The 15,444-nt window shown below is 39.6% G+C and overlaps 1 protein-coding gene across 3 annotated transcripts in view; it reads right to left on the bottom strand.

Moving 5' to 3' along the window:
- Positions 1-15,444, bottom strand: part of LOC113035340 (A-type potassium channel modulatory protein KCNIP2) — a 115,288-nt gene that overhangs the window by 23,375 nt on the left and 76,469 nt on the right. Inside the window, exon 1 of one of the 3 annotated variants that reach the window (XM_026190859.2) lies at positions 3,319-3,875. The exons of the other annotated variants lie outside the window; for them this stretch is intronic. Coding sequence (XP_026046644.1) covers positions 3,319-3,424 — 106 coding nt within the window. The 5' untranslated portion in view covers positions 3,425-3,875. Of the gene's footprint in view, positions 1-3,318; positions 3,876-15,444 lie in introns of those variants that run through there. 3 annotated transcript variants of the gene reach the window in all.

Genomic DNA, 15,444 nt, shown 5'->3' with positions numbered 1-15,444 from the left:
CACGTCTGGCACTGCGGGATTTGATTCCCTGCCGTTGTAGTGTGTTACTGATGGTGACCTTTGTTACTTTGGTCCCAGCTCTCTGCAGGTCATTCACCAGGTCCCCCCATGTGGTTCTGGGATCTTTGCTCACCGTTCTCATGATCATTTTGACCCCACGGGATGAGATCTTGCGTGGAGCCCCAGATCGAGGGAGATTATCAGTGGTCTTGTATGTCTTCCATTTTCTGATGATTGCTCCCACAGTTGATTTTTTCACACCAAGCTGCTTGCCTATTGTAGATTCACTCTTCCCAGTCTGGTGCAGGTCTACAATACTTTTCCTGGTGTCCTTCAAAAGCTCTTTGGTCTTGGCCATGGCGGAGTTTGGAGTCTGACTGTTTGAGGCTGTGGACAGGTGTCTTTTATACAGATGATGAGTTCAAACAGGTGCCATTCATACAGGTAACGAGTGGGGGACAGAAAAGCTTCTTACAAAAGACGTTACAGGTCTGTGAGAGCCAGAGATTTTCCTTGTTTGAGGTGACCAAATACTTATTTTCCACCCTAATTTACGAATAAATTCTTTACAAATCCTACCATGTGGATTCATGGATTTTTTTTTTCACATTCTGTCTCTCACAGTTGAAGTGTACCTCTGGTGCAAATTACTGACCTCTGTCATCATTTTAAGTGGGGGAACTTGCACAATCGGTGGCTGACTAAATACTTTTTTGCCCCACTGTATGGGCCACATCCTAATGTTAAATCTGGTATAAATTGATATGAGACATTAAAGTATCAAAGACCTTGCAGAAGTGATGAAGCAGCACTTCAATATGTCCCTGACACCAGCTAACTCATCCAACCTGGTGCCAGGCAAATTTATTTGAAAATCAAAGGCTAAACGAGGCTGTGGAGCATATGGCAAGATGCCACACTTTTCATTCATGAAGTGAGTGAATACATTACAGCACAAACAGTAGGCCTTAGCTTGATTTTAGGATATTAGTCACTGATATTCTCAGAGAAGTAAATCAGCAAAAGAAATAGGCAGAGTAAATACATGTATGTTTATCACAGGTAAATACTTACACAGAGATTTCTTTTGTTTCTTGAATAAGTTAAAGTCAACACATTCTACTCAAAGAAAAGGGTGAAGATGGAGGAAACTGCAGTGTTGATAAAAACTCTTCTCAGGCATGCTGCCATCCAGCACAGACCAGCACATCCCTTCTATTTCCACCTCATAAACTTCCAAAGAACACACTCCAGCCATTAGCCATTAGCTTTAAATCTATCAGAACCTTGTAAACTTCCCGACCAGAGTGCACTTCACGCATGCTGCATGCATCCTCGATAACAAAAGAGTTTCCTCTCCTTTTCTCCACAAAAGTATGTGCATTTACTTTGTATATATGCGTTTAATCACCAATGGGTCAGTAGCACAGCTCATTAAAGTAATGAGAATCACACAGTCTCCTTATTTTACTGGTCTCGCTCTGTCTCACCAGAAGATGACTCAGTATGGGTACAGGAAAATGAGTCTGGCAAGAGGGAGCAGAGAAAGAATGAATATTTTATTTCTTTTCTTCTTTCTTAGAAAATATCAGTTTTGGAAAATGGAGAAATAAATTTTACCTATCATTTCATAATCTCGTTTTTCTCAATCCCCACTGGTAGCTTAGTAAGGGGGTAATCCTAAGGGAGACAGGTACTAATGAGTTTAAATGGAATGGATACTTGATCAGTGGACACAGTGCATGCTGTGTAATGTAACTGTACTGGAAGTTGCATTTGGCATGAACATACATAGCACGCATACTCTGAGACTGTCACACGCTCATATATGGTTTGGACCTAAACTCTTTGGTGATTCTGCAGATAGTCTGAGTGATGCATTCATTCTGCCATCTGGACTAAGTTCCTCCATTAAAAAAATTCATTAGCTAAAGTACTCACAAGGGAGTTGGCACACATGCACACACAAATTTATTAAGGCGGCTACTTTCCATAAACCATGGTCAAAATATGCAGAAGACTGATGTCCTAAGTATAATGGAAGAATAAATGGGATCTCCACTGTGTCTCTGTGTGTGTGTGTCTGTCTGTGTGCATGCTTGGTATGTAGAGTGCTGTGTGTAGATGAGAGGTTTCCAAGAGGAACTTTATTGAGATGACAGAGCTGCTGGCACACCTTGACTACTGGGTGCAGTCCAGCTGGTGCATCAGGGATGAAGAGTGTCTCCTCCAGTGTAACATCCAGAATAATACACCAGAACTTTTAATATGTGAAGGTTTTAATATTTAAAGCACTCAAAAGTGGAGTAGAGGTGCTTTGGTACTAATGCTGAGAAGAAAATCTTGCTAGAGTGCTAAAGTTACTTGAATTGAACAGAGCACTGTGGGCAATGTGCAAAGAAAAAAACAAGCAAGCAAACAAGTAAACAAAACAGATAATAGGGATGCGAATCCCATCTGTCCTCTTGTCACCAACAGATGAAAGATAAGGAAGCGTGAACAACATAAAGTAGGAACTGGATGGGGGGGGACAAAACACAGGTCACCCTGATAAGACAGGCCAAACAGGGCCTTGGTGTGTGGTGACAGCTCCTGGAGGTGAGCCAGAGCAGAAATGGACCTTTTTTTCTTCACTAATAGGCAGGTGCTTTTGTATTTTGTGTTGTAAATGTATCTTTCAGTAAATATTACATTTTGTTAAACTGTTAAACCCCTTTAGTACAGCTTTGGTACAAATGATTCAACGATCAGAAAAGCACCAAAATTTATTTACTAAAAGACGGATCTGATTCAGGTTTGACTTTCTCAAATAAACCCAACAAGAAAGCGCACTGACTTGAAAATGTTCAAAGAAAATGTTCCATATCTCCCTTCTTTACCCAACTATACATTTAGGTTTTAAGCTAATGAGAGTACAAACAGTACGGCTGACATTCCCTCAGTGAGACAAGTGCCTCTACACTGCACTCAGACCCACTCTTTCCATAGTGATATCGATTAAAAGGTAAAAGCACACACCCCTGGGGCAGAGAGAGGCCACACACACGCACGGCTAAAGTTACTCTGTATGTGTGTATGTGTGTGTGTGTTTGGGAAATGAGAGAGTGTGTTGCATGGCCCACTGTTGCACTGGTAACCCAAACCCTTGGAAAAGATTGCAGCTCATTCAGAACCAGAAGGAATGCGTGGTGCAGATAAAACTGTTCATGCGCTCACTTGTACAAACAAGTATCATTTAATATCAGAGAACTCAATTTGTTTATGTTTATATAATTATTTTTAATAGACAAAACTCTTAAAGAAACAAACAAGCATTACCTTCCCCACCGACAGGTTCGAACATCCCAAACTGCTCTAAGACTTTGATGAAGAGACCCATGACCAGCAGCACCGCAATCACCTCTAACCCGTCCAGATTCAACATCTTGAGAGGCCGCCCATATGTCCAAGTCAGGACATGTAAACCTGTCCAGCTGTCCTCAGCCTGAGCACTTTAAGCTCAGCAGAGTTGTCTTCCACTGTCTTCCTCACTTTTAGTCACTTTGATGAAGTCCAAAGTGTTCTAACTTCAGAGGGATTTTACAAAGTGAGGTCAACTATAACGATAAGCGGCTGATAGCTTGGCTTGACGGGCGTTTCTCTTCTCTCCCCAGAATCTTTCTTCAGTCAACCCCTCTTATTCCCCGGTGAAGGCCATAACCACTTAAGCTACAGGCTGTCACACAGAAGTCCAGAACGTCGCAACTGTTGAACTTTTTTAGGGGGCATTTCCCCCTCCCTTCTCCTCCTCTTCTTCCAGGCCCCCCTGCCTGCCGAGTGATGGAATCTAGGGATGCGCTGCGCCTGCTAGTCCTTTGGCAGTGGTTGTCAGAAAGCAAGTGTTGTGAGGGGGAAAGAGGGAGTGAGTGAGAGAGAGGCGGCAGATAAAGAGAGGGGAGAGGATGAGAGGGAGATGGCATAGAAAATGAGAGGGAGAGAGACAAACAGAGACAGATACACACACACACAGCGAGGCAAATCGTTTGGGGGAGATGAGAGAGTTGAGGTATACCCTCCCTCTCCAGCGACATTACCTTCATTGATTTGCCTAATGTGGTTTCCTTGGTAACTGGGAGAGAGTGTTTAAAAGCAGATTTAAGTAATGGAAAAAAAACATATTTACGTTCACCCTAATTCATCTCAAATGTGTGTTTTCACTGTAGAGATTGCAGCATCTGTTCTGCAGACGTTGTTCCTGTCGGTCGATAGAATGTCTCATTAACTTTTTTAATGTGTAGCTACAAGGGCTCAGATTTCTGGCTCTGGTATAGAAATGCTTAATGCTTCTATGAGAAGAATGTCAATGTAATAATTCAAGGTACATGCTGAGGGGCATGTTATGTACTTTACAAAAATGTTACGTGTGGCACAAAATTAGCCTACATGGCAGAAGCGGTTGAGAAAGTTCTACAAGAACGTCCTATTAGATTACCTGTACTCAGGTAAATAGTAGACATGCTATAAACATGCTAGCTATTGCTATTGTTGAAAGAAAACCTTTGGGCTTTCTCTACATTTTTTTTTATTGGTTATCATGTTAGCTTCTTTGCAACCTGGGACCTCTTTTGCTAGTTTGCCAATTTTGATGTCTAGGCTTTGACTTCCTGTTCTATCCACGGCTCAGTGTTTGCAAATTGCAGACAAGTTTAAAAAAGATAATAAAAAGTCAAATCATGCTGCAGTTTTCCCACTTTTGGCTAATTCTACCCTGCCTTTAATCTCCACACAGGGTCCCTGTTCGAACATGACTTTTCAGTAGAACTTAGATGACAAGTGGTTTAGAAATTAAAATCAGAACAGTTGACATAGTTGTTCATCCAGCTCTCAATCCCCCACACTTCAGAGTTTATTGTAAATGTGTGAAATCCAGAAAGATATAAGTTTGGCTTTATTTGACAAACTAATGAGGATTAAAATCAATTGAAAATGACAAATGTGAGCTTGTCCTTGAGCACATTTTGGGTGAAGACCCACTCGGTTACCATTGCATGTAAATGTGTTTAAATTATGACCAACACTGTAGCAGGAATAGTGCTTCTTGTAAATTGTGGATGGACAACAGATGAATCAGCATGGCATGGGCTCATTGGTCCTTTGGCCAGATGAGCTAACCACAAAGCTTCCAGTAATGAAAATCTTGTCCTTTGTTTCAAAATATCCATATTGACATATCTGTTGATAGAGATAAGCATTTCTATAGAATTGTTTTGACTTGTGGTCACCAACCATGAGTTGTCCATAAGTTAATCTTATATTACTGATGGCGTAGTTCAAATGCTTCACACACAGTGGAGGATTTATGACAGAAAAATGTGTAAAGTGAATGAAAAACAAACATCATAAATGTGCGGTAATAAAGAAAAATTGGTAAACTAATTAACTCTTACTGCCAAATATTTGAGATCAGTTCTTGATCTTTTTTTTTTTTAAAGAAAGAAAAACATATCCTCTTTCATAAGGACTCGTGCTGTGATTTGGTAATTGCATCACCCCTAAATATTCATAGTGTTTGTCAGTCATCAGCTCAGGTTTGGATACCTAAAGATTCAACTTGAATCTGTGCAGGCTGTTACTGTTACCCACTATCTAAGTAAATTCTGCCCCACCCTGAATAACTCCCAGGGAGGGTATCGCTTCACATTATGCTGCAAAAATAACAGAGCTGGGGGGAAATGGTATGTTGCCTCTCTGTCTTATTGTCCCGCTGTTCTTCCCATTCTGTCTCTTTCTTTGGAAAGTGGAAGGGTTGAGAGAGGAAAGACAGCAGCAGCTTGACAAATGTGCAGTGTCTGTTTTTACTTCTGCTCTTGTTTCTCTTTCTTGACATTCCTGTTGCTACATTTTCAACTGGGCAGTGCAGTGGCATACCTCATTACTGTCACATAAACAGCGCCATCGTGGACATGGTGGGTCACACAAGCATGCACATTTCAGACAAGGTCACAGGAAACCTATTCTTGGCTGACGTTGCTTTTACATAAACAGTGTCAAAGCCGAGAGACGCTTCACCACCATAGCTGTTTTTTTTCTCTTAATTCTACAGCAGCAGTGTATACAATTTGTATTGAAGCAGAGCTCTAATTGCAGACATGGTAAATGTAAACAGAGAAATATTAAACCAGTCACTGACAACAGAGACAGAGAGAGGGATATAAAGAAACCTGAGCCCGACTTGTTGGTTAAAAATGATTTCTCTACCCACTTTTATGTTGAAGAGTTGCCATTCAAGGGGATAGATGGGAAGAAGTGAGGCAGGCTGCTGCAAGACACGTGGTGGCAGGGGGAAGTAATGAGAAGTAAGAAAAGACAGAAACAGAACAAGAGGGTACAAAGGAAGGACAAACTGAGGAGCAGGAGTGACTGAGGTCAGATTCCTCTGTGTAGCGAAGTGCAGAGGGAAGAGGTATCTATTCTTTATTACCCTCCAGCATCTCTCGCCTCCTGGAGGATTTTTCACCTCATTCTGGCTGTCACCATAGAAAATTGGACCCGCAGACGTGTCCTCTACTCCTCCGCTATCCTCCTACCCTACTTTCTCTGCTATTTCTCATCAAATCTACAACTCCAAAGGCTTTTAATTTCAAAAGAAAGGACGACCCTCTCAATCAAAAAGCTCATTAAGTTCAAAAACTCGGTGCAACAGGTCCAAAATTAGACACAGTTAGACTTCGAGCTCCATCACACTACAGTGCCATCGACAGCTTACAAATACAGCATATACAAATAGTGTATACTGCATAAACTGTTTTGCCACTATTTTATGAATGGTCATTAGAATAGAAAATACTCTTGAATTTGTCTGAATTATAAATTATAAATAGCTGTTTTTATGTTTTTCATGTAATGTGTGACTTCTTTCTTTATGTTATTGAGATCATTTTGCATTTAAACTTCTATATTAAACCAAAAAGTATCTACATATGCTCACGCTTCAGTTTAAGAGCTGTCCAAATGTTGTGCATGGTGTTCACAGCCCAGTAAAACCATGAAATAAAGGCCTGATCCATGCAGAAGTAAAATAGTCTTCTTCTCTCTCTGCAGAGTTGAAAGGCTAGTATTAAGACAATGTGGATACATTTTCAACTTTCAATTTATGAACTAAATAAACATCACATTAAAACTTCAAGAAAGTCTTTGAGAATTTTTATGTATGTACACATATGGCCCATTAACTTAAAATGGGTAAGAAAATGAGAGATCCCACAAATATTCTGTCACGTTGTAGTTTACATATGTTTATGCATCTTCAAATTATAATAAAAGTGGACTAAACTGGTTTGATATGAACAAGAATAAACTCCATGCACGACTCACTAATCCATATAGTTAAAAAAAAATCTCTATCAATAACTGTTTTTTCACTAACCATTTGAAAGGCAATTAGTTCAATCTGCAACAGTGTTACAGAGATTCATCTATAAGATGATACAGGTTCTAGTTCGCTACTATAGATATGTATCTGGTATGATTTCATAAATGAATATCATTTATGAAATAGTAGAAACTACAAATAGTAGGGATGGAGTTATGTGGAGAACTTTGCTAGAAGAAAGGCTAATTTCCATACAGTCTGGTAAGTATATGGTGCCTGAGGTTACTTTGTGTGTTCCCTGCTGAGACATCGCAGACTAATGAGACCTTAAAAGCCAAACCTTATTTGCTCTCTTTTTCTAGTATGAACCATATTATGAGAAGACTGGAATCACTTATGTTTAAAAATAAATCACAAACTTCCCAGCCTACTATTGATTTTTCCAAATTTCTTCTGCTGCTAAATATACCGTGAGAGATGCTGTGAGACATAAGCACTGAGGGGAAGCTAGACAACTGATAGGCGCTAAACTGTGGAGAGTGTTGTTCTCATTTGTACTGATAGGTTTATGGCTTTTCTAATAGACTCGAGTGAATTTACTGACATGTGTCGTCTGTATTTATGGAGGGCGATCGTGGCTCAAGAGTTGCGAGTTGGTGGTCAGAGGGCCCGGTGGCGCCAGTGTCCGGCAGCCTCGCCTCTGTCAGTGCGCCCCAGGCTGTGGCTACAATGTAGCTTGCCATCACCAGTGTGTGAATGGGTGGATGACTGGATATGTAAAGTGCTTTGGGGTCCTTAGGGACTAGTAAAGCGCTATATAAATACAGGCCATTAACCATTTACCATTCTTTCTATATGTCAAACTTAAGACTCAGGGGATTATTATGGATGCGTGAGCTGACATTTGAGATCAGATCACCTCGGGGTACATTGATTGAAGGAATGAAGATTTATGACAGGCTACATGCTTATATTGCTCTTAAGGGCTCTATGGAGATGTTTTGCTGTACTGACCCTGTCATGTATACATTACTATTGATCTCTGCATTAATAACGCTTGACTTAACATGCCTAAGAAAAAATACACACACAAACCTATTTTGTTTCCACTTTTTTAACATATAAATACAAGGATAAACATAAAGTATGGTCGTTTAATCACTATAAATGTGCCTGTATGGCCAAACATGTCATCTTTTGTGTAACTGCCTTATTATGTGACAGTATAATCAGTAAAAATACTACACAACATCACTGAACAGGTCTGACTTGGGGGTTGGGAGGAAGAATATGGACGTTCTTAAATTCCAGATCAGCTAGACTGGGACATCTAGTGGGCACAAAGGGCAAAGATCAGGTATTTTAATGCTAAACCAGACACTCATGCGGACTTGTAGGCATCAAGGGAAGAAGCATCACATTCAGTTCGTTTTCCATTCAGTTTCATTACCTTACTGTATAACATCCATGTACCTAAATAATCGCAGCTTCTCTTCTTTTTCATCCCTTGCAATAAATAGCCCAACTGACACGCCCCTCACTCCCCTAATAGTGTTAATATGTTATGCAAGTTAGTAAAATTATAATACATCAACAATAAATCACCTACAAATAGTACTATTCGCCAATGCAACAATACCTCGCTGATTTCCTAAATCTCATTTTTGTTTTGTTTTATCTGTAACATTTTGCTTCTCATTAGCATGGAGACTAAATATGAAGTGAAATATCCATTCACTTGCCATTCCTACTAAATCTGCCATGTTAAAAGGGATTTCCAGTGAGCCAGAAATGCAGTTCCATAAGTAGCAGAGTTGTAAATGGCCTGCATTTATATAGCACCTTATAACGGCAGCTATGATCTTCAAAGCACTTTAAAGTGTTTCTCATGTAACAGATCCTGGATCTTGGTGGATCCTTTAAATCTTTCATTAACCCTTCAATAAGTTTATGATACAGATTTCCGCTTAAAATAGCACCTTCAACAAACCTTAAACAAATTAAGAGAATGAGATCTACAGAAATCTTTAAATCTTTCTAAGAGTGACACTCACCTTTCTTCATGAACAGCCAGTAAGACAGAGGGAATATGGAAATGAGGATGAATGCATAAAAACCTCCAATGCTCTCCTCGGAGTTGCTCATTATGACCAGTGACTGCAGAGCCCACATAACCAACACAGGTGGGCAATGTTTGGCTTGTATTATGAAACAGCTGTATTTTGTGGTAGCACAATCGTGTATCTCTTTCTTTCCTGTGGGCGTGACATAATGTTTTTTCCCATGTACTGTGTGCATCTATACATGAACAAACATGCACCACCTGTTTTGATAAGGCATGTTTTTTTTCACCCTCAGGTTTCATGTACTAATGAAAAAGGTTAAAAAAAAAGACACCTACTCTCAATTACCTATTCAGCAAGACTGAATGAGTCTCTCTATGTCTTTCATTTATGTCTAATATGTGCACTGACAGTGTGTTTTGTAAATTACCGCTGATATATTATTCTCGTTATGCCCCGTGGCAGCGCACAATGCATGTGGAACGGTGACAAAAGTCTGCAAGCACAGTGCACAGGCAACAAGTGCAGCAACAGAAAATGGCAACACAGCTGATTGAAAACACAGAGATAAGAATGTAGGAAATTTCCAATTTTGAACTCTCCATGCAAAAACAAAAGTACAAAACCAGTCTGGCGCGTGATGGTTAGAAATAAACAATGTATTATTTATACCATATCATATTGAATGCAGAATGAGTGACTTTTCAATTTCATAGTGCCGGCGAGCAGGTGCTGGATGGTGAGAAAACCTACTGGGAGAGAAGAAAGAGAATGGGAAAGAAGGTTGTGGGGGAAGAAAGGTAGACTGTGAGAGAGGAAAGAGAATTACAAAATATTGCAAAAGTGTGCCTTACTACTGGAAAGTGTGGGTGTACTGTGAGCTCATGGACTGCAAGAGGGAATCACAGCACAGAAACGTAAAATAATCAGCCACACACCTCCTCACTGGACGTTTTCAACAAAACAAGCGCAACTTCAAACATCGTCCACTAGAGGTCAGTGCAGATTAAAGTATTTATAGATATTTCAAAGCAAAGAAAGCACACATGCCCTCTTGCACATAAAATAAAACCTACAACACACTTGAATGTGTAACAAATGTTCTGGTAAGTGGATTTTATGTGCCCTTCAATGTCATTTACACACCCACTAACCAGAAAAAAGCATGAACAAGTTTTGAGTTGCTGCCAAATCATTAACATCGCCTCATTAGCTTAACCTTAAAGTCAGCCATGTGTACAACATTACAAATAGGAAGACCAACTGTTTTTCCTGTAAATAACTTAGACTCACAGCTTTAATCGACCATTTTAAAAATAAAAGCCCTGACCAGCAACAAAACGCAAAATAAATTCCTAATTACAGCAGGTTTAATACCTTCTCTGATATCTTCCCTGTTAAAAAGGTCGACTGCCAGTTGAATTCCTTGTTCATTACTTTGACTGACTCATACAGCCTAGGCAAGGACAAATATAATATAACCCATCTGGTGATATCTAAATGAATGTCTCATGGACAACAGGACAATAGGACAATGACAGCAAGCACGTGGAGCTGATGCCACGCTGAGTCAGCAGCTAATCAAAAGGCACAAAATGATCCAACCTGTACCAAAGGACAAACCTGCCTGTACTGCACACGCAAAGCCCTGCAAAGTCACAGAGGGGGGATAGCGCACTATTGATGACCACGGATAAAAATGCATTAAGCACAATCACATGCAAACACGGTGGATATTGAGAATCTTTACGCGCACATAGAGCATCTTTGTATACGAGTCAATACGTGCAACCGGTTGTTTACATCGGGAAATCACATATAATGTAGATAACAGAGGAGAGGGGACGAAAGGGAAGCAGAGGAAGCCATGATTGTCTCAGACAGCCAGGCCCAGTCAAATGCTCTATTGTGTTAAATCTGTCAACTGTCACCAAAGAGAACAAGCAAGAGAGAAATGGACTGACAGAGGGTGAGAGACATAAAGAGGGAGAGAGAAAGAAGCTGTCGTCATGGACACAACGCACAGCATCAATTCCCCAGGTCTGGGTTGAACATAAAGCCACACACAAACCGGCATACACACACACTTACAACCATCTATTTTCACCCTGCCCCACGTATCCCTTAAAAAGGACACAGACAGGCGTTCCAATTTTATCTCTTACATTGTGCCAGTGAATATAACACATATGGTAACACAGTCAGAAACATGTACACAATGCTGCTTGTGCTTCATCACACACAGCTTAGTTTGTGAACCACTGTCTCTCTGATATTACATTGTGGACCTGACAAACCATATTAACATGGCTGGGAAAGCTATGGCGAGCCATTAGCATTCTGCAGAGCAAACACACATACAAACTCACGCATGCAGACTGAGTGGTTATTTCAGAAAAGAGTTGAGCATGCCTTCCAGAGAGTAATTATTTCTAATCCTTTTTCCTGTTACTCTCCCATCCTTTGAGTAAATATACTTTACTACAGTTGTCTGAAGAGACGTCCAAATCCGGGCTAAATAAAACCTTGCAGTGTGATTGGTTATACTCCTAATCAGCCATTGTTTTCTAGATTTCTATGTTAATCTTGATCTCATTAATTTTCACGTGACCCGCTGTCTTCATAGTTAATTTGATGACAGTGCCCTAAAGTTTAAAAAGGCAGCTAAGTTACCCCGATTTTCAATATGTAGACATGCAGTTGTCATTTGTTCCACTACTGTATCTCCTTCAGTTACTGTAAAAGTCAGCTGATCATGGACTGTTGTGTAAACTAACAAGTACACAATGTAAGGCTGTTGAACTTGTGAGCTCAACCAGTGCAATTACATTTAAAATCATTTTCAAGTAACGGGATTGTTGTCAGTAACAGATTGTCCCAACCATTGGGCAAGTAAAAGAAATTCGATTTTTTTATGAGAAGGAAAAATCTGAATTCTTGAGACCAGCCACACATTATTGGGGTGAAAAGTAATAAAGTGCTTACTCCAAAACAAACCTCATGTTTCCTATTAAGCGTTACTTTTTCTAAGTCTGGTCATTGTGATATGATCATTTATACTCACATCTTCTGATCACTTTGCTAATGCTGGGGTTTAAAAATAGTCCTGTCATTAGAACAGAATAGAATAGAATGCCATTTATTGTCACTATACACATGTACAATGGGATACAGAGCATCTCCTGCTCAGTGCAGACATGAGGGAAAGAAAGGAGGGTGGTGAGGTGCATCGTTCTGTGGCACTATATACATATGAACGGTATTCAAAAATATCAAATGTACAAATATCAGGGAAGAAAATAGTGTTATATATTTACAGTGTGGATTTCAGTAGGCATCCAAAGACAGCACTGTCTCTCTAATCAGGCTTGAAGTGCAGAGGCACGTGTCAGAGTAAAATATGAGAGCTGATATTTGAAATGATAGAAGAAAGTAAGAAATGTGACATGGGCACAACAGTTAGCTGAACAGTCAGTCATTTTGTAAGTTTATTTAATAGAAAAAAATAATATTGTACTTATAAATATAAATAGATTAGTATGTAATTACATCTTCCAATAAATATATGCATTCTCATAAACATTTGTTTATGAGGGCACCAGTGTGTGAAAGCCACCTTGTTGCCACACAAGCTTGAACACAGCATTTTATTTATGTGGTTAGAGACCCGCCACACGTGTCTCATGCCAATAGATAGGAGGCGAGAACATTAGTAGGTGTTCTAGTGTCATGGAGGAAAATTTTAATTCATGTCTGCATCTTCTGTTTTTTAAATAACTTTTTTTTTTTTTTTACAGCTACTTTCATTAAAAACTTACTGGGAGGCCATTATCTGTCTTCAACCTTTAGTGGAAAATATATTAAACTCATTGGACTGCTGTAATGCTGCACTTAAAGTAAGAACAAACTTGCATGTAGGTGGAAAAAAAATGTAGAAAATGTAGTCTATTTGGCTATCACATTAATCAGTTAAGCATTTTAGAAATGCACACCTGGAAATTTTTCCGTGTACCACACAGCATAAAATGCAGCACTTCAGATGACTTGTGCTGGCACTGAATGAGACAAATGAGTTAACTCCAACTGAAAACCTTGAAATACACAGTGAGTAATCAAGTATTTCTCTTGACTATGAAAATAAGCTACAGAGAGGACACAGACACAGTCACCTGATAAACCCATGCTGCCCCTTTTCCCCAAAGGCAGGTAGGAGCACAGGTCATGATGCGATGCACATGGTGGAGTGGGCCACAACAGCTATAAATAACTCCGAGAAGAATCCGATTTGGAGAACCGGAGGTGGGAACTGATGAGATCACACATACCCATATGTGACGCGTGTGTGCGCGTGTAAACATGCAGCCGCACAAAAGGCCTGGATCAGAGGAAATGGAGATGGAGTCAGACTGACATCATGCAGACTCGCAGACAGATGAGCAGACAAAACAATGGAAAAGCAGCAGAACACAGATCAGGATCAGACTGAAAGCATCACTGTGACTGAGAGCAGGGAAGTGACACTGTGGTTACTACAGCTAATAAAAAACTGTAAAGGAGCTTACTGTAGTAATAAAACAAAGTATTACATTGATAAATTAAATCAGTCTTTATTGAACAATAATGTCCCTGTATTAACTGCAAATCAAAGTGGATTTGTACAAAGACAAGCTTACAGTTTTTTAAAAGTATACACTTCTGTATTTGAACTGCATGAGTGAATTTGATAAGAGTACCATGTTTTCAAAAAGTTTGGACAGGGACATGTTTTCTACTGCATTGCATCACTTCTTTTATCGATGTCTGGAAACTGAGGAAACCGAGTGCTGTAGTCTTCAAAGTGAGACATCTTCCCATTTTTGTTGATACAGGATTTCATCCTTTGCCATATTTTTCATTATATAATGCTCCGCGTGTGACAGGTCTGACCTGAACTTAAGTTAAGCTGGTGCAGCTGGTGCAGATTGTGCTTTCGCTGTGTCTTGCTGAAAATCAGAAAGGAATTCCTGAATAAGACATCACCTCAAAGACAGCATATCACTCCAAACTCTTTATATATTGTTCCACATTAATGGTAGAATTTCAATTTTTGATCATACTAAACACAACACAGTTTTGCAGGCTGGACACAGATGAGCGGTGGCTGTTTTAGATCTTGTCTTCATTTTTTTTTCTCTGCACTGCAGTTTTAACCCGTGTTGAACATATATATTTTATATAACTTTTTCCTTTCGCTACCTTTGCAGCATGTTTGCTTGTTCAACAACATTTTTTTTATTTTTGCCTCTGTCCAAACTTTTTGAAATGTGCAGGCACCAAAATGTTATTATTTCAAATGGAGCTTCTAATATCACCATAACTTATTTATTCACTAACCCTTTAAGGACATCGTGTGTTTACAGAGTAGTTTCCACAGTGACTAAACAAGTAAAAGGTATGTGGTTTGATCCTGGGAAGAGACACAAATATCTTTGGGGTTGTTCACTCAGAAAAGGAGTAGAGGAAGTGTTGCTAAGACATCCAACAGGTGCCCATCAGGCTCACTATGAAAGAGGCCTCAGAGGCCGAGGCTCTCTGTTTAGGATAAAATCGTGTAACAAGTTTATTGTTGGACCAGTTCAGCAAACAAAACAGATCAACATGCATCAACCTCTTTGGGGTTGTGTCAGAAAGGGGATCCACCATATAAAAAGTCTTAAGACCCTTTAAGAATAAGCATTCGGAAGTGTCTTCTTTATATGTCTCTATGTAATAACACATGATGGGTTTTGCCTGCTTCCATATAACAATTATTTGAAGGAGTTTGGTTTTCACAGTGCTACTAAGCCTTAACAATGGAAGACAATCAAAGACCAAGAAGACATTTAGGAGGGAGAACTCGCAGTATTTTGTTTTATGATGAGATTAAAAGAAATGTGTAGTCTATGGTACTGCTGACCACTAAGGGTGTAAGAGTCCCAGACATGATTGGACTTAATAAATGAACCACTTTTCACTGTTTTCCTTTATTTGTACTGACAGAGCAAATACTGA

This window comes from Astatotilapia calliptera, chromosome 13, assembly GCF_964374335.1.
Source record: "Astatotilapia calliptera chromosome 13, fAstCal68.1, whole genome shotgun sequence".
Classification (NCBI taxonomy): domain Eukaryota; kingdom Metazoa; phylum Chordata; class Actinopteri; order Cichliformes; family Cichlidae; genus Astatotilapia; species Astatotilapia calliptera.
The sequence above is the reverse complement of the archived record's forward strand: the minus strand, read 5'-3'. Positions and strand labels throughout refer to the sequence as shown.